At 44.1% G+C, this 19,617-nt stretch overlaps 1 protein-coding gene across 6 annotated transcripts in view; it reads right to left on the reverse strand.

Annotated features, from left to right (window-relative positions):
- The window catches only part of SESTD1 (SEC14 and spectrin domain containing 1), a 283,107-nt gene that overhangs the window by 222,018 nt on the left and 41,472 nt on the right, over nt 1-19,617 (reverse strand). For all 6 annotated transcript variants that reach the window (XM_029605904.1, XM_029605907.1, XM_029605908.1 and 3 more), the window contains exon 2: nt 9,187-9,266. In XM_029605904.1, the coding sequence (XP_029461764.1) occupies nt 9,187-9,241 (55 nt within the window). In that variant the 5' untranslated portion in view covers nt 9,242-9,266. The remainder of the gene's footprint in view (nt 1-9,186; nt 9,267-19,617) is intronic.

Genomic DNA, 19,617 nt, shown 5'->3' on the forward strand with positions numbered 1-19,617 from the left:
ACATTGCTGCCTCTGTGAATCCAGCATGCTTCTTTTGAAGCATCTGGGATAAGTCTGGAAAACGTACATTTACTGTTGCTTATAACAAACTTCTTGCAGTGATCTGGCTTTACTCAACTATAGCAGTGAAATTTTATAATCACTTCACAAGGTCTACCTCCTGATGTAGGGGGGATGGGGGGCTAAGGCCTGATGCACCCGCTCAGTTTTAATGCACTATTTTTTGCTTCCAAACTAACTGCTTCTGGCAGTCATTTGAGAAAAAAAAAAAGGCCACTGCATTTAAGCCCTCTTCTTACTCCAGAAAGCCCATAAGTCTAATATTTTTGCACCTGCTGTGGTTTTCTGTGTCATTAATCTTTACCTCCATTACAGCGAAGTTTTGTCCTAAAAAGTCTATCTTTGCAGGCCTCCATCAGAAACACGTCCAGCTCTTCCACGCAGCCAGCTGTCTCCTCTATTCAGGTCACATTTTCCTGATCTGAAGATACCAATGTCGTCACTTTGTCAACAACCATCCCAAGTTTAGCACCGATGCTGGAGGTAAGCTATTAACCTTTTAGGTACCAACGTTCCACAAGTGGAACATTTTTTCATATACTTTTAATTACTTGCAAATTTTTTTATACCATATATATACCATATTTGGGTCTTAGTTAACTAAGATATGTAAAAAGGAGCATCAAGAAATAATTCCTTCAATGAGCAGGATCTAAAAATTAAGAAAAGGATTAAAAACATTCTCTGCCGTGTCTTAGTTGTATCCAGCGAAGTGGAAAGTTCAAGACACTCATCAGAAATTGATCCCTCTTCTGAACAGGCTTTTTGCATTGCAGATTTTCTATTAGTCCATTGCATTTTTGCAGCCTTGTCTTCCTAGAGTGCAGGCAAAAGATTTCTGGCTCTGTTTAAACATTTAAATGCTTTACCTTGATCTGGAAAGGAATACGACGAGTGAGGTTATCAAACTTGCGGATGATACAAAATTATTCAGAATAGTTAAATCACAAGCAGACTGTGATACATTACAGGAGGACTTTGCAAGACTGGAAGACTGGGCATCCAAATAGCAGATTAAATTTAATGTGGACACGTGCAAGGTGTTGCATATAGTGAAAAATAACCCTTGCTGTAGTTACACGATGTTAGGTTCCATATTAGGAGCTACCACCCAGGAAAAAGATCTAGGTATCATTGTGGATTACTTTAAAATCGTCGGCTCAGTGTGCTGCAGCAGTCAAAAAAGCAAACAGAAGGTTAGGAATTATTAGGAAGGGAATTGTGAATAAAACGGAAAATGTCATAATGCCTCTATATCGCTCCATGGTGAAATCACACTTGAATACTGTGTACAATTCTGGTCGCCGCAACTCAAAAAAGATATAGTTGCGATGGAGAAGGTACAGAGAAGGGCAACCAAAATGATAAAGGGGATAAAACAACTCCCCTATGAGGAAAGGCTGAAGAGGTTAGGGCTGTTCAGCCTGGAGAAGAGACGGCTGAGGGGGGATATGATAGAGGTCTTTAAGATCATGAGAGGTCTTGAATGAGTAGAAGTGACTCGGTTATTTACACTTTCGAATAATAGAAGGACTAGGGGGCATTCCATGAAGTTAGCAAGTAGCACATTTAAGACTAATCAGAGAAAATTCTTTTTCACTCAACGCACAAAAAGCTCTGGAATTTGTTGCCAGAGAATGTGGTTAGTGCAGTTAGTGTAGCTGGGTTCAAAAAAGGTTTGGATAAGTTCTTGGAGGAGAAGTCCATTTACGACTATTAATCAAGTTTACTTAGGGAATAGCCACTGCTATTAATTGCATCAGTAGCATGGGATCTTCTTAGTGTTTGGATAATTGCCAGGTTCTTGAGGCCTGGTTTGGCCTCTGTTGGAAACAGGATGCTGGGCTTGATGGACCCTTGATCTGACCCAGCATGGCAATTTCTTATGTTCTTACCTTCTGAAGAACATTTTGGCAGCCCATCTTATCTAGCCGATGTCTTAATTGCATATGCACCCACCCAGCTGTTTTCGCTTATCTCAGCAGGAAATTTAAAAGACTCCCATTTTTAAAGAAATTAGACTTGAAAAAACCAGGGCAATGGCCTTCTCCCTTTGGAACTCTCTCTCCCTGGCATTGCTGTTAGAAAAAGATTATAATAAGTAAAGAAAGGGCCTGAAAACATTGCTTTTTTTGCAAGGCACGTGAAATGTAGCACTCTGTTCTGGTACACTGGCTCTGGTACACTGGCTCTGTTTTTTACCAATATATTCCTGTTTTATGATTATTATTTATTTTGTTTTATCTGTTTCTATGTTTGTTTTATGCTTAGAAATTTTGCTAGATAATTTTTGTTTGTTTTATTGTTCTTAAGTAAGTAATAAACTAACATATATTATACAGGATTTATGTCCTTAGGTCAAGGGAGTCTAGCTTACCTACACCCTTTCGCTAGCAGCTCATCACTACACTCTGTACTTGAGGTCTAGCTTCCTGGCTATTGGAGGATAGGAGGCTGGATTGTCCCATATGCTCATTCATACTCAGCTCTGCTTGTCAATGGAGAAGAATTAATGTCTGTTTTCAGTCCCTAATACAAGTTAATAGTTATCTATAAACCGTACCCTTCCTCCTTTCCTGAAAGAATATTGCCATGGCACAATATGAAATCAAACCACATATCAATTCTCAGGAAACCTAGCTAATTATAAAATATCCAAATAAATCAATCAATATTAAATTTAATACAAGATTTCATTTTTCATTTATTGATCGCTTAACACAAAAAAGACCTAAGCGATTTACAATACAAATAACATTCATGCTAAAAACAAATATAAAAATATAAACTTAAGACACAAAAAAAGACCTAATAAAAACATAAATCATAACGAAATTTCAAGCTGCCAAATCATAATAAAAGAAGTCAGGCATGCAGTTCTTAATAAAACGCTTGCTTCAGTAAAAAGCTTTTTAAAAGAAGTCTAAATTTCTTAAGGCAGTCCACCAACTGAAGTTACATCGGTAAGGAGTTCCAAAATATGGATGTCGCAACCAAAAAGGTAGAGTCCCTTGTTATCGAAAGATGGGCATGATGAAAAGATGGCATGTCAAGTAGTCCTCGTTGTGAAGATCTCAGCTCATGTGAAAGTTTATATAATTTTTAGCAAAGCATTAGTCCATGGACATGAATCTGAACTTAAGAGCTTAAAAATAGTCATCCCAATTTTATAAAAAATGTGTTGTTGTATTGGTAACTATGTAAAATCTCATGACACCTACATTGGACAGGTTATTTTAAACCAAGCTGTAGAATGAAATAAAAATTGCCTGGCCAAGAATTGCCTGACAGATTTTGCTAATCAGATTAGATGGAATTAAAAGAAGTCAATGAAATAAGCTTTTAATACAACCAAAACTGTATTTATATCAAACTCTAGAAAAGAATGATGGAAAAGCAAGTTTGCTTACCGTAAACGGTGTTTCCGTAGATAGCAGGATGAATTAGCCATGCTGTCATGGGAACTGTCCATCAGGGCCCGGGAGGCGGAGCTTAAGTAGCAGAGTGTCGATCTTTGAGACTCTGCGGCTGCGCGTGAGTTCCCGCGCAGGATAACTGATTCTCCTCAGTCTGTAGTAAAGCTTGAGCGTAGCTGATGAAAAAATCGACTACCAGGGAGGTGGGTGGGTCAGCATGGCTAATTCATCCTGCTATCTACGGAAACACCGTTTACGGTAAGCAAACTTGCTTTTTCCCGTCGATAGCAGGGCTGAATTAGCCATGCTGTCATGGGAGTCCCAAGCTCCAATCACGCTCTACAGTGTCCACGCGTGATAAACAATAGTGGTAGTCGCATGTTCAAGTAGGCAATGTGTGAAGAATCGCCTGTCCCAGTTTTGCGTCTGTTGCAGACTGCTTGTCTATGCAGTAATGAGAAGTGAACATATGTAGGGAGGACCAAGTGGCCGCCTTGCAAATGTCAATCAGGGACACATTCCTGAGATGCGCAATGGAAGTGGCCATGGCGCGAACTTGATGAGCTTTTGGTCGGGACGGAAGTGAGACCTTCGCGTTGTTATGACAATAGTGGATACATTGAGCAATCCAACTTGAAATTGTTCTTTTTGCTACAGGTAGTCCCGGTGCGTTCGGGTTGAAAGAAACGAATAGTTGCGATACTCTGTTCACTAAGTGAGTTCGTCTCTTGTAGTACGCTAGTGCTCTTTTACAGTCCAATGTATGCAATAAACGCTCTCTGTCGTTGGCATGAGGCTTTGGGAAAAAGATGGGTAACTCAATGGATTGATTGAGATGGAAGGCTGAAACTACTTTTGGAAGGAAGGCCGGGTGAGGCCGAAGGATCACCTTTTGATGATGAAATTGAAGATATGGTTCATAGTGAACCAGAGCCTGCAGTTCACTTACTCGTCGTGCAGAGGTTATTGCAACTAAAAGCACTACCTTCCAGGTTAGATATTTAATGTGCGTTGATTCCAAGGGTTCAAATGGTGGTAGCATCAATTGTTCTAGAATAATATTCAGGTTCCAAGGAACCGGTGGTTTCGTGGTTGGTGGACAAAGATGTAACAGACCTTTGGCGAATCTGGACAACAACGGATGTTCCGCAATGGAATGGTTATCCACTGGTCGATGATATGCTGCAATCGCACTGAGATGAACTCTTATGGATGACGTAGCCAACCCTGAGTTATATAGTGAATGGAGATAATCCAATAGGAGGATTGGCGAACAATCTATAGGTGGAATACCCTTTTCCATGCACCAAGTGGAATATCTTTTCCACTTGAATGTATAGCTGCGTCTCGTCGACGGTTTTCGCGATTCAATGATGACTGATTGTGCCATTTCCGACACACCCTGTGCAGTCAATAGTGTCCGTTCAATCTCCATGCAGTCAGGTGGAGTGACGAATGGATTGGATGAATGAGACGGCCTCCTTCCTGAAGGAGAAGATCTGGTCGGTCTGGCAGTCTGACTGGGTCGTCGATCGACAGCCTCAAGAGATAACTGTACCATGGTTGTCTGGGCCAGTTCGGGGCAATGAGGATCAATTGGCTTTGGTCCAACATGCATTTCTGAAGAGTTCTGGTGATCAGCGGAATTGGTGGAAAAGCGTATAGAAGATTTGTTGTCCACGGAATGATGAATGCATCTTGTGCGAGGCGGGTTGAGCTCGGTCGTATCGAGCAGAATTGTGGGAGTTGGGAGTTTTGCTCTGTGGCAAAGAGGTCTATTGCCGGGGTACCCCAGCGATGGAAAAGTTGTTGAGTCACTTCCGGTTTGAGTGACCATTCGTGTGGGTGAAAGATTCGACTTAGCTTGTCCGCTCTGTCGTTCGCTAGACCTGGCAGGTAGGTCGCTTGCAGATGGATGGAATATCTGTGTGCATGATGACAAATCTGAAGAGTTTCCCTGCAGAGGGACCATGAACCGGACCCGCCTTGTTTGTTTATATAATACATCGCCACTTGGTTGTCTGTGTAAATCATCACCCTTCGACCCTGTAGCTGTCGCTGAAAGGTTCTCAGGGCATTGCGTATTGCTTTTAGTTCTAGGAGATTTATCTGAAATTTTTGTTCCGTAAGGGACCATAGACCCTGGGTCTCCAGGAGGTCTAAGTGCGCTCCCCATCCCTTCCGGGATGCATCCGTCGTGAGGACTGCATTGTGAGGTGGTTGATTGAATAGTGCCCCTTTGGTTAACATATATTCCAGGAGCCACCACTCGATATCCTTCTTCATTTGAATGGTTAGTGTTACCCGGTGCTGTAATGGTTGAACATGCTGTTTCCCCTGCCGTTTGAGACCCCATTGTAGTCGTCTCACGTGCAGTCTTGTGTTCGGTACAGTGAAGTTTGCTGCCGCCATGTGTCCCAAGACGGTCAATATGTTTCGAGCCGTTGGGTACCGGGTATTGTGTAGTGACCGGAGGAGACATCGCATCGTCAGCCTCCTGTCCTCCGGCAGGAATGCTCTGGTAGAAATGGTGTCCAGGCGAGCTCCTATGAAATGTAGAACCTGCGTCGGTTGTAACATGGACTTTGGGTAGTTGATGAGTAATAGTCGTGTAGGCAGTTGATTGCTATCGTGAGATGCTGCTTTAAAAGTGTCGGGTCTGGTGCTACTATTAACCAATCGTCTAGATGTGGAAATACTGTCAGACCCTGCTGTCAGAGGTGGGCCATCACCACTACCATACATTTGGTGAAAACCCTCGGCGCTGCCGATAGACCAAATGGAAGAACCTTGTACTGATAATGTTGATTGTGATGTTGGAAACACAGGTATTGCCAAGAGGATCTGTGGATTGGAATATGCGTGTACGCTTCCTTGAGATCTATGGAGCACATCCAATCCTTGGGTTGTAATAGTGGAAGGATGGACTTCAGCGAAACCATCTTGAATTTTTCCCGAACTATCCATTTGTTCAATTCCCTGAGGTCCAGGATAGGTCGGTTGCCCCCCGATCTCTTGGGTATAAGGAAATAAGGGGAATAGAACCCCTTGTTCCAGTCCGATGGGGGTATGTATCGGATCGCTCTCTGGTGGTATAAATGAGCGATCTCCTGTGAGAGTTGAGGTTGTGGTGTTCTGGAGACGCTGTAAGTTAGATGCGGAATACTGAGACTGTTGACAAACTGAAGCTGGTATCCGTTCTTCACTATATCTAATACCCATTGATCAGTTGTTATCGATGTCCAAACGGAGAAGCGGGCTGTGATCCTGCCTGGAGTTGCAGCTGTTGAGGGTGGTGGTGGCCTGGCCTTTAAAAAGATTGTGAGGTCTTTAGAGGAGCTGATGTTGGCTGTTGAGGTTGTTGCCTTTGCCCAAGAGGCTTTCCCCTCCTCTGCTGTTGTTGAGGCACCTGATGAGCCTGCCTTTGGTACGTGGGATATGATTGCATTCGAAAAGGTTGGTAATTTCTATATTGTCGTCTCGAGAATGGTTGTCGACGCCCCGATTGATAGTTGCGCTTGGTGGGTGTTGGCGTAGTTAGAGATTGAACCGCTAACGCTTGCTCCTTCAATTTGCTGATTGTATCGTGGAAGCGGTCGCCAAACAAGTTATCCCCCATGCATGGGAGATTAGCTAGTTTGTCATGTAAGTCCTCTCGAATTGAACTAGCTTTCAGCCAAGCTAATCTGCGTGCCGCTATGGCAGTAGCTGATGCTCGAGAGGAGTTTTCAAACCCTTCATAGACTGTTCTCAGCAAGTGTCGGGAACATTCCTCCATGTCAATAATGGGTGAAGGTATGCTATCCCCCAGAGAAGTAAACATTCCCTTCGTTGCTTGCACACACTCATACATGTACTGGACCATGTAGAATTGATGGTGACATATGCGAGATGTTAACATAGCATTCTGATAGACTCTCTTTGCGAAATCGTCTAAACATTTATTATCTTTACCGGGTGGATTTGAGGCATGCGTTTTTGATTTTTTAGCTCTCTGCAACGCTGACTCGACAACAATGGAGTCATGTGGTAGTTGAGGATTAGAATACGTGGAAGGTTTTTGTAATTTAAATTTTAAATACGTTTTTCTGGAAATTGCTGAGATCGCAAAGGGAGTTTCCCATGTTTTTCGAAGGACATTGTGTAATACGTTATGTGGGGGTAGTGAGGTTGGTTCCCCCGGTGTATCGAATATCTTTAATAATCCTAAGGTTTCCGCCCTGGGTTCCGGTAATTTTTGTACTTCCAATTTCAAAATAGCTCCCATCTTTTCTACAAATTTGGGGTAGGAAAGATCTTCCGGGGGAGAATAGGGCTCGGACGGTGGTTCTGGCGGGTCTGAGGGGTAGCCCGTGGAGGAAGAAGGGGAGGATTGTGACCCTATGGCGTCGTCCTGTGAGGCTTGAGAATGGTTTGGCGATAATGGCTGCGGTAGCTCTGGTGTTTGCGGAGGACCTTCTGGCAGCTCTTGTGCTCCACTTGGTTGTGTGGATTTTAGTTTGTCCTCTGGAGGTAAGACAAATGACGATTGGAGCGTTTCGAAAAACCCCGCCAGTGATTGTGAAAGATCCCAAAAGGCCTTTTGGGTCTGTGGTGGCATATTATGGAGAGACTCGGGTGAGCCGACCGGTGACAAGTGTGGTCTTGGGTGCGCTGGTTGATGACCTGGTGAGTTCGTTTTTTCCCCTTGTCGCGGAGAGGTTCTGTCTTAGAGGACCCAGTGAGCGATCGAGAAGAAGATGATGATGATATTGGAATTATCCGTTTACCAGCAAGACTCGACCTTCCCTCTATAATGGAAGAAGCAGAATCCAGCAATTTATCCGTTGCGCCGTCCGAGGACCAATGTCGTCTGCGGGTACCGGGGTGTCTGGAGAGAGATGAGGAAGGTCTGTCGAGCGGTGGTGAGCCTTAGTGGCATGAACCTTATTTCCCAGAGGCCTTTCACATTGGGATCCAGAGCCCTGGATGTCCCGTACTTTATGCTTACCTCCGGTCCCGGAGGTTTGCTGGTCTAGGGAAGAAGCTCTCCGTTTTTGTGGTGGCGTTCGCGCCCCTGTTCCTGGCGAAGAGTGAATGGTCGATGGCCTATTAGTGAGCTTTAGTTCCAGCATCCTATATTGCCGGTGACGCCGGGCTCGAGGTGACATCCTTCGACAATATTCACAATCCATCTGATTATGTTCCGGTCCCAAGCAACGGTAGCATCGATCATGCCAGTCTGTGACGGACATGATCTTACCGCAGGGGCACGGTTTAAATCCAGACGGCTTTTTTAACATTTTAACCAAAATAATAGAACTACTGTGAGGAGAATGAAGCTCCGCGTGCGTTCCCGCGTGCGGAAGAAAACAGACTGAGGAGAATCAATTATCCTGCGCGGGAACTCACGCGCAGCCGCAGAGTCTCAAAGATCGACACTCTGCTACTTAAGCTCCGCCTCCCGGGCCCTGATGGACAGTTCCCCATGACAGCATGGCTAATTCAGCCCTGCTATCGACGGGAAAAAATAATGCTTGTGACATACAACTCTTGTGCTTTGAAGAAAGGTTCAAGAACTAATAGTGCAATCCCTTGGATACAATGTTTTTATGAAAAACATTTACCATGGTTATAAGTGGTATATAAACATTTTTTTTAATAAAAATAATAAAATACAGTATATTTAGGTTACACTGATCAAATCTACCAGGATTCTTAGAAAATATACCTGAAAGGAAGGCTAGCTTTTTCTTCAGAATGGGTAATATCACCGTAGCATCCATTCTGCTTCAGTTCACTCTCACAGTTCTAAAACAAAAGAAAGAACAGTCATGCTGGAGAAATCAATTACCAAACATACCAAATTATTAAAACAGTAGTTTGTTTTAATGTTGTGTTATTTCAAGAAACAAATACTCACAAATATAAATACAAACAAAAATGTTTTGTTATATCCCTTAAGAGAAGGTAAAACTCATGACAGATACAAGATTGACTATAGTAGAAACAAAAGCTCTCCAAATCTACATGGTAATATTAGTACACGACAATATAATCTTTATTAATCTATGCACATTAAAATAAAAATCATTGTAAAATATTAGTAAAACATTCCTTGGTAGCAGGGCCTTGCCTCTGCCACTAATAGTGTCTGTGTTCCAGCTATAGAAGGGTTTTTGCATTTTTTTTTTTTGAGTCCTTCCCCTGCTTTTGACTGTCCCTTTTTTGGGATGGGTCTCAGGAGTATAAACAAGTCTGAGACTTTGAAAGTGAAAATAGTGACGTAATAGATTTTTGTGACCAGTTTTTCAGTAAGGTAAGTATCACCTTGCTTTAGTGATTGGAATTCAGTTGTTTTATCCCACGGCCAGTAAATAATGAATAAAAGCTACTGATTTTTTTTAAAAGGAATTTTTGGAGAATATTTGGAGACATCTAATTATTGGAATAAGGGGATTTTTCCCATCCTATTCCTTGCCTTACGCTGGTTGCTGAAGAAACCTTTTCCCACCTTCAACAGGGAAGGGTTTTTGGAAAATGATTTGCTTAGAAAAAAAAAATTAATAGAGGAGATGCTAAGGATAAAGAGACCACTGCTTTCATTGTTGTGATTATTTTACTTTTCATAATTTTTACGATTCTAGCTGGGATCTTTATTTTTAAGTTAAAGTAAATTTCAGTTGAACACCATCCCCTTTGACTCTGTGCTTAATTCAAGAGTGCTTTCCTCCACTGGTTGGTGAATGCTCTCAATAGAAGATAATCTTCTATTGAGAGCATTCACCAACCAGTTAGAGAGAGAGAGAGAGAGAGAGAGAGAGAGAGAGAGTTGGGGCGTGAGTACATGACTAACGGATAGATTTTATAACATTCATGTGTGGCCTACATGGGTGTGCACTACCTGGCACGCGCACATATTAAAAAATCCAGGGTCGGTACGTGCAAGGGGGTGCACAATTGTGCACCATGCACGCCGAGCCACACTGCCTTCCTCCGTTCCCTTCCCCCTAGCCTGACCTTCCCACCCCTTCCCTTAACCTTTCCCACCCCTAGCCCTACACTCTAACCCCCCAAAAGTTTTATCCTACCTTATGCGCCTGCCTCTGTGCAGGCGCAAGTTGCGCACACCGGCAGGCTGCTGGCATGCGATCCCTCGACACAGCGGCAATGGCCGCTGTGTTGCAGGCCTCTGACCACGCCCCACCCCACCCATGCACTGGGACACATGCATCCCGAGGCTTTACGCGCGCCACCAGGCCTTTTGAAAATAGGCCCGGTGCACATAACCTTTTGAAAATCCGGCCCTAAGACTGTGTTACCCACTACTGCACCAGGGGCTCAATAGGTTGACCACCCTGCACCCCTCCAACCCCCCACCAGAAGAACCCCAGTATTCCCAGATGATGGCATGGACAATGTGTGAGAGGAACTAGGTCCGGGATCTTGACGGGCTGCTCTAGGAATTGTGTAACCCCCTTAATCCAGTGCACCCCATGATGACAAACTGATATAACCTCTCCAAGTAAGCATTTTGTCTTTTCAAAATTTAAAAATCCTCTTATCTTCATTCCCCCCTGCCGTTGAAGCAGTGAGCTTCACTGCTTCAATGGCAGGGGGAATGAAGATAAGAGGATTTACATTCAGACAACTACCAACAAGGACTGAATTGCATAGTCTGGGTAAACAAATAAGCTTGGGAGTAGCTTGCTTGTTGCGGCAGTTACTACCCCGAACCAAATAAGCCTGATACTTCACTTTGATTACATATACAGCGCAGCTCACTGCTTCAACAGCGTGGGGGGGGGGGGGGGAATGAAGTAACGAGGATTTATATTAAGACAACCAGCAGGGACTAAATTGCACAGGCTGGGTAAACAAATAAGCATGGGAGTAGCTTGCTTATTGTTGCGGTTACTACCCCTAACCAATTATGCTTGATACTTCACTTTTATGCAGCTCCAGCACTGCTCTCTACATCAGTGGCAGGGGTGAAAGGAAATTAGAACCAAAAAGTTACCAATAAGGGCCCTGACCTCAGCGGTCAGAATAACAGATAAGTATGAGAAAAATAACTGTGAAAGCTTGCTGGGCAGACTGGATGGGCCGTTTGGTCTTCTTCTGCCGTCATTTCTATGTTTCTATATTCCAAATATTAAACATGGACATGTGTAAACAACATACAGTCACAAATCACTCATCTGCAGGGGTTTCAGACCTGTAAAAATGTTGCAATTGTGTTTCCCTTTTCTGCAGTCTGCAACTGATAAAAATTAATGAATACCTCCATGTGTGACAAAGAGAAACTAATAATTAAACCCCACAACAGAGCTATGTGCAATGTAACTGATGAACACCAGCTTGGGAAAGGGACCACTAAAGCATTAGGGTCGAATAGTAGTCCGGGCTTACCCCATCTAGAAAGAAGCACATAGGTCCAGGGATGAATGATAGTCTATTTATTCAGCAGCTTTTTCTTAATTTTGTACAAACTTTAACCAACTAAAATGTGCACGCTTGTGCAATTCCAGCTCCTTCGTTGGCAGACTATGGGGTGGGGATAGAGGCAGGGGAAATGAGTGAAGGGGAACATGATTTCCCTTTTCTTCTTTGCATACTGCAACTCCTATTGTCCCCTTCTTTCCCTCAGTTTTCTTCAAGGGAGGCCAGTGATGGGCAAGACCAAAAAAAAACAAACAAACCCTACACCACAGCCAAAATAAATGCCAGTTTTCTGCTGATCACCAGACTCTAGAACAGCAAAGAATCCACCTGCCTGCAAAAACGACCAGTGGCAGCTACCAAAGCTGGAGGGGTGCTGGGGAGCCTAGTCTCCGCCAACCAAAGAAAAGAAAAAAAGACTGGTGTCCCCAACTCCCCTCCCCTGTGGACATATTCTTACTAAAATAGGGGTCGGTCCAAAGCCCGATGGCAGTCGTAAAGATATGCAGGGTTGGCACATGATCCTCACGGAGACCCCTCCTCGCGTATGAAAGCCAGGAAGGAGCAGGGCTTGGTAGAGAACATGCGATGATGGCCCCGTGCATCTTTACAACCTGATGCTATTGCTGCCACCATCACTTGAACTGGTCCCTACTTTAGTAAAAGTGGATGATAAAGGATTTGTTGGGGGCAGCCGGTCTTCCTCTACTTTGCTTGATGGGGCCTAGGCTTCCTGCCAGCCATGGCTCCCAGCTGCTGTCCTCCTGATCTCACTTACCATGTGTGTTTCTGAGGCCATGCATTCGCAAATCCCGGCATATCGAAGGTAGGAAGGACAAGACATGACACACCCTCAATTGGCACTCTTGCTTTTTGCGAAATGCACCTCAAAATCTAGTGTAGGGTATACTGTTAGGTATCATCTTACTTTTGGCGCTGTAATACTACTGTGATTTTTTTATTTTTTTTATTTACTTATCGGTATTTATTTTTACAAGAGTTCTTAAGGCCACATATGCTGCTTTTCCTTATTAACCTATGGGAAAAACTCTGGCTCTTTATGGAAAAGTTTTTTTATATAGCTGGATATAGGTCCTTTGAGAATTTTCATAAAAGGTTTCTCACACTGTCCTATAACAAGGAGCCAGAACTATGTAGAACAGCAATGTACAATTAGTACTGCCCAGGCAAAAATATCTGGCCCTTACTGTCACTATATCTATTTTAGAGAGTATTTTCTCTTTGATTACTGAAAGGAAAGCCTGTTTAAAATCACCAGGCTTTCATCATCTATACTACATCTGAATTTTAAGGGAAAAAAATTGAATGTTACAGCATATACCACATCACTTCCTTTCTACTGCACCTCTATGAAAACAATGTGCTCATTTTTCACAACAGCTGCAATTTCCTCCACAGCACTCAAATTACCTATTTAAAAAAGTATTAGTGTACTCCGCCAGATGGCCAACAATTGTCTTTGCTTTTACTGGGAGGAACAACCCCCCCCCCCCAAAAAAAAAAAACAAAAACAAAACACAAAACCTGTTTGGTTTTGGAAGAAATAAAAACTAATATACAGGGGGGGGGGGGCGAACTCTTCAAACAAGCTGATTCACCAGTTGGCTAGATATCAGATCATCCCCCCAAAAGAAAAGAAATGTATACATTAAAATACAGTGTCAGAATCAAAGTGTGAGAACTAAGCAGAGCACTCAAGCCAGTGATAATTGGTTCATAAAGTCCTCTGTGGAAACAGTGTACACCAAGTGATGATGCTCTGCACAAAGATCATTGACCAAAATAGGATCCTACACTCCAAGGGGTTACTTACATCTACATTTGAGAAAGATTTCTCCAATTACATAAAAAGGGAAGCTCCACAGGATAGCACCCAGGAATAAACTGGAAATTTTACGCATTGCCATAATCAGCTCATTACCAGGACACAACTGCAGCAAGAAAAACATTTTCTTTTTAAGACTGGATGCCTAGGACAGAATGTTCCCAACTCCTCTAGATTTTTTTTTTTTTTTATTTTCTCTTTATTGAATTTCTAATTAATTACCTTAAAGCATATCAGCACGCCTTAAGCTTCAGGCGAGGGTTACAACAATATTATCAGGAAAATTAAACTATCGTCTACAGCATTATAATAGTTTCATATACATTAACAAATATTGTCAATACATTTCCAAAATTAGAATCCCCAAAAACGTTTTATCTTTCCTCTGCCCCCTTCCTATTTACTATGCAATCGGGGAGAAAACAAAATGCAACTTAGAGCAATAAATATAGCTTCATATATTCTAACAAGCATTATGCAAGAAGAGAGTAGTGAGGTTATCTAAATAGTACCGGTATCAGGTGGATTTCTCTAGAATCCAGGAAAAGTTCTAACTGTTCTGGTTCCATAAATACATATCTATTGTTTTCTATGGTAAGCAAACATTTTCATGGAAACTTAGGGGCAGATTTTAAAAGGGTTAGGCACGTATCCGCGAAAACCCGCTCCTGTGCGCGCCAAGCCTATTTTGCATAGGCCCGGCGACGCGCGCAAGCCCTGGGACACGCATATGTCCCGGGACTTGAAAAAAGGGGCAGGGCGGGGCCAGAGCCTCCAGGCACAGCGGCCATTTGTCACTGTACCCGGGATCGCGGACTGGCCATCGGCCGGCGCGCACAACCTCGCCTGCCCAGAGGCAGGCACAACTTATAAGATAAAGGTAAGGGGGGAGCAGAGGAAAGCTGCGCGCTTGACGCACGCAAGCTGCACAATTGTGCACCCCCTTGCGCGCACCAACCCTGGATTTTATAATATGTGCGCAGATCTGATGATATCTGGATAAATCCAAATCTTCCCTCCGAGGTATAGTTTTTTCTTATTATGAAAGAAATGATTTAAAACCATCTCTCTCTCAGCAGATGTTGAAAACTTTACAAGCAAGAGACCTTTTTTTTCAATCTGTTCTTCTTGGGTCGTCTCTAGAAAAGCAGATAGATCTTCAAATGGGGATGGTGATTCCGGCGTTGCCCTAGTTCTCCTTCACCCCCTGCTTCTCCACCATTTCTCCGTACAGGACCGAGCAGGCAATAGGCCTTCAGAATCGTAGGCATTTCTCATATAGGAATTGATAGTACTTCCTGAAAATATTTTTTTTAACTGTTCCTTGGGGGATATTAATTTACACTTGGGAAAATTGATTATTCTCAGGTTGTTATACCTGAGATTGTTCTCCAAACTCTCAAGTCTCTTGTCTAATCTAGAGTCCCCTTGGATCAGGCCAGTTTGAATTACTTTAATCTCATTTATTTGTAGGTCCATTTCCTGGATTTTAGTTGAATTAGCTAGACATACCTGGTTCACCGTATTAAACAGCTCTTGGAAGCCCTTTATAGATGTTGTCAGGGATATTATTGCTTTTTCAAGTGTGGAAATACCATTCCACAAAGCATCTAAGGTAACAATTTCAGGCTTACTTAGCAATTTAAATTCAGATTCATTTACCGGTATGTTCTGTGGTGTAATCTCTAAAGGCATCTGGTCCGTCAGAGTCCTTCCTTGAACAGCTGAAAGTGGCAGAGAACTGCCCGCTCCACTCAACACCCCGATGTTCACTTCTCTCAAGGCGAATAAGGTCCCCTTGCCTTGAGTTCGCCCCGTCGTGCCTGCGGCTGAGCCTGCCACGACCGTTTCTTCCATCGAATGCAACTTCGGCATCAAGGATTCCACAGACTTAGGCGCCCCGACATGGGCTGGGGAGGAAGGAGTATCCAGTGCTCCAGCGCTTAATGATGTTTCGTCGAGTAGTACGGAGGTTTACTCCTCCTCCCGTACTAAAGCAGATGCACCTGGAGAATCCCCCACTGCAGAGAAGAACTCTCGTATGTTCGTCTGAATCGGGGTAAGCTTAAGGGGGGGGGGGGCGAGGTTCCCTCCCTTACCTTCCCCTTTCTTTTCATGTGGGGCATTTTAGTGAAAAAAGGTAAACCAAAAATTGCGACAATCGGGAGCTTGTCTGTATATGCAACCTCTCTTCACGACGCCATTTTGTTTCCAGCCCCCTACTCCTCTAGAATTTAAGATTCTTTTGTCACCTGGAGCTCAAGGTGATATAAGTAAAATGTGTTTTAAGAGCATAAGAACCAACTTTAGTGGTGGCAATGAGCTAAAAACATCATTAAAAAAGTAAATATTGGACCATAGTAAATAGTAAGTGCTAGTTATTTTTTTTAAAGTTTTGTTGTGCTGCACTATCTTCCTGGACCTTCCTGCCTGCCAGTTCTGCAGCTGCATGTCATGACCTTATTTTAAATCATTACATTTGCTCTTAAAAGCAACTCCCTGATGTAGAACAGCCAGGGAGTGACTCAGTTTGAATCAGCAAGCAAATGTTGTATATCATCCAGCAAGACACAATGCTTTCACTCAGCCTCACAAATATATTTCCCCTGCTAGTACTCACACATTTATTTATTTATTTATAACTTTTCTATACCGAAGTTCAAATAACAGAGTTAATTATCACTCCGGTTTACATTGCAGCCATAAAAACAGTGACAAAGTTGTCTTACATAGAACAGGGGGAGAGAAAAACTTGGATACAGCTTAAGCATGGGGAGTAACGTGTCCTAAACTGGTAAGAACTGATAAGAGTTGGCTTTTTGGGGTAACAAGGTATTCCGAGGGAGGGGTAGGAATGAGGGATTGGAAGGGGGTTGGAAGGTGGGGGGGGGGGGGGGGGAGGGTAGCGGAGGGTTACCATAGATTTAATGAAACTAATATACATATATTAAATAGCTTAGGCAGCGGAAGAAAAAGTGCTTAGGAAGAGAAGGTCTGTGGAGGACCTTCTCTTCCTAAGCTCAGATAATAATTTAGCTTCATTTCAAGAGAAATAATCTCACCTATAGTGTTATCACTGCAACAGGTCATTCAAAAGTATTAACATATTTAATGTTAAAATAAATAATACAAACAAAAGGAAAAAAAACTCATAAAACCACTTAAACAGATACCCTTTCATAAAATATTTTAGTCCTGTTGCGTCAGTCGCTGTTCGACGCCCTCACTCCGCCCTCTCTACCTCTGTGGCGACTCCCTCCGGGTCTGATGGACGGTTGCTGCCACTGCGTCTCCATGCTGCTCCCTCCGGCGTCCCTGGACTGGCATGACGCTGCGGATCCGCCATGTTCCTGACGTAGGGCGCCCGCACGCTCCCATTGATGTACCAGCAAGGGCGCGAACCTCGGGGGCGTCCCCCGAGATGACGTCATCTGCTTTCAATATAAAAGGTCTCAATATTCGCTAACGATTTGAGTTAGCAAGGACAAGGACTAAGATTCCGGACTCGCTATGGATTTGTCCAAGCTACTCTACCTCCTCGGACTTACCAGGGGTACCCGCTCCTTGGGGACCTCGCTCTCTTTTCTCTATTTCAGACTGCAGATAGGAACTGGTACTCACTCCTTGAGGGCCCATGTTCCTGAATACATTGAAGATTCTCTACTGCCTGGAAGCTATTACAGATACAGACAATTATGAGTTACCATCGCTCTTTCAGAGCTTTCCCTGGAACCAGGTACTCGCTCCTCGAGGGCCTAACCCTTTTCCAGTTACTGAGCTTCCTCAAGACCTTATGTGAGTTATCATCTACCCTGTTTCCCCGAAAATAAGACAGAGTCTTATATTAATTTTTGCTACCAAAGATGCACTAGGCCTTATTTTCAGAGGATGTCTAATAGAGCTGCTGGCTGCCCCTACGTCAGCCATGTCCCACTAGTGTGCTGTCAGAGAGAGGTAAGAGTGTGCAGCATTCATGGTAGTCAGCTTGGGCTGACTCTGCTGCTTTTGAACCTCTGCACACTGCTTGGAAGGGGTCCCCCGACTGGTACTGCCACCATCCCCAGATGTCAGTAATCTTGCTGCCACTGTCACTGCTGCCACATGGCTATTGGGGAGGCGCCCATTGCTGCTGACACTGAAGCCCATTCTGCTGCCTCCTCTGTGCAGGCCCCGTGGGCTTCCACTTTCTCCATGCTGATCTCGTACATTGTGAGATCTGCATAGAGAAAGTACTATTCTTGCACATTCCCAAAGATTACATGTGCCAAACACTAAAAAGTAATTTATTTATTTTTTTTTACCTTTGCTGGCTGATGTTAGTTTTCTAATCGGTTGGTCACAGGCTTTTTTTTTCCCACCTTCCCTTTCTTATTTTTTTGCCAATTCCTTTTATATTGTCCTTTTTTCTTCCGTATTTCTTTTCTCTCCATCTTCTTCCCTCAAACACAGTCAGGTTCTCATTCTCACATGCATTTCTCTCTCTCTCACACACACACACACACACAGGCTCTCACTATCACATGCTGTCTCTCATACAATCATTCATACACACAGTCTCTCACTGGCACATGCTGTCTGACTCTCACACACCCAGGCTCTCTCTCATTCCCACATGCTGTCTTGCTCAAGCATAGGCTCTCACCGTCACACGCTGTCTCTCTCACACACACACAGAGGCTCTCACATGCTGCCTCTGCAAACATTCAGATCCTCACTCCCACACACAATCTCTCAACTCATCTCATACACGCACGCACACACCCTCTACAGACCCTCAGCCTCTCTCTCACCTCTGGGCCTCCTCTTCGAGGGTCGCCGCAGGATGGGCTCTGCAGCGGCCCTGAACTTCTCGGGCCGCGGCAGCCCTGCTACCGGGCCTCTTCCTCTTCCTTGGCCCTGCTACCGGGCCTCTTCCTCTTCTTGGGCCGCTGCGACTTGGGATTCGCAGCAGCCGCCCGCGGCTCCTCCTCTTCTGCACGCGCTGATGCTCTTCCTCCTTCCTGCCCACGCAGCTCTGGCAACGTTTACTTCCGGGGCGCACAGGCAGGAAGGAGGAAGAGCATCAGCGCGTTTGAACGCGATCTTTTTCTTCGGGCAAGGAGGCTCAGCGGCCGCATGAGCCTCCTTGCGCCCGGGGCATTGGCTCCCCTCGGGATACCACTGCTCGCGTCTGCCCCAATACCTTGAAAACTTTATTTATTAAAAAAAAAAAAAAATGACGTCACAGGATTGACCAGCCCACCGGGGGAAGCCCGATCCCCCGATAGGTCAATCCGCTCCTGTTTACAAGGGATGGCTTACTTTCGGGGGATGTCTTATATTTAGGAATTCGGCAAAATCTCTACTAGGTCTTATTTTTGGGGGATATCTTATTTTCGGGGAAACACGGTAGTATTGGCTATGTACACAGCATACCCTGTCTACTCACTATCTATAGTTTCTCTACAGCTCAGCAACTCTGGGATCGTGGTTCCAGTACCTGAAGGACTTCAGCCCTGCCGGGCATATCAGCTCACTACTGCCACCTCTGGTGGTTCTACTAACCTGTCAAATAAAATAATTATCTGTGCCTGTCTCCATACCCAAGCCTAGCCGGTGGTCCCTCTCAGGATATCCTCCTGGGGGCGCTGTCATCTGCCATCGGCCCAAGGATCCACCATTCTACATTCTACTACAGCTGAGTGCCCTCTCTAAGCACTCCGCTGGTAACAGATTGTTATCTACTTCCTCTACAGGAGCTGAGCATATCAGATGGCTAACTCCCTAGCAGATCCATAACAGATTACTAACTCCTCCTCCCTCAGGAGCAGTTCCATACAGATTGCTAACTCCTCCTTCATAGGAGACATATTCACAACAGATTGCTGACTCCTC

The sequence above is a fragment of the Rhinatrema bivittatum genome, chromosome 6, assembly GCF_901001135.1.
Source record: "Rhinatrema bivittatum chromosome 6, aRhiBiv1.1, whole genome shotgun sequence".
Classification (NCBI taxonomy): domain Eukaryota; kingdom Metazoa; phylum Chordata; class Amphibia; order Gymnophiona; family Rhinatrematidae; genus Rhinatrema; species Rhinatrema bivittatum.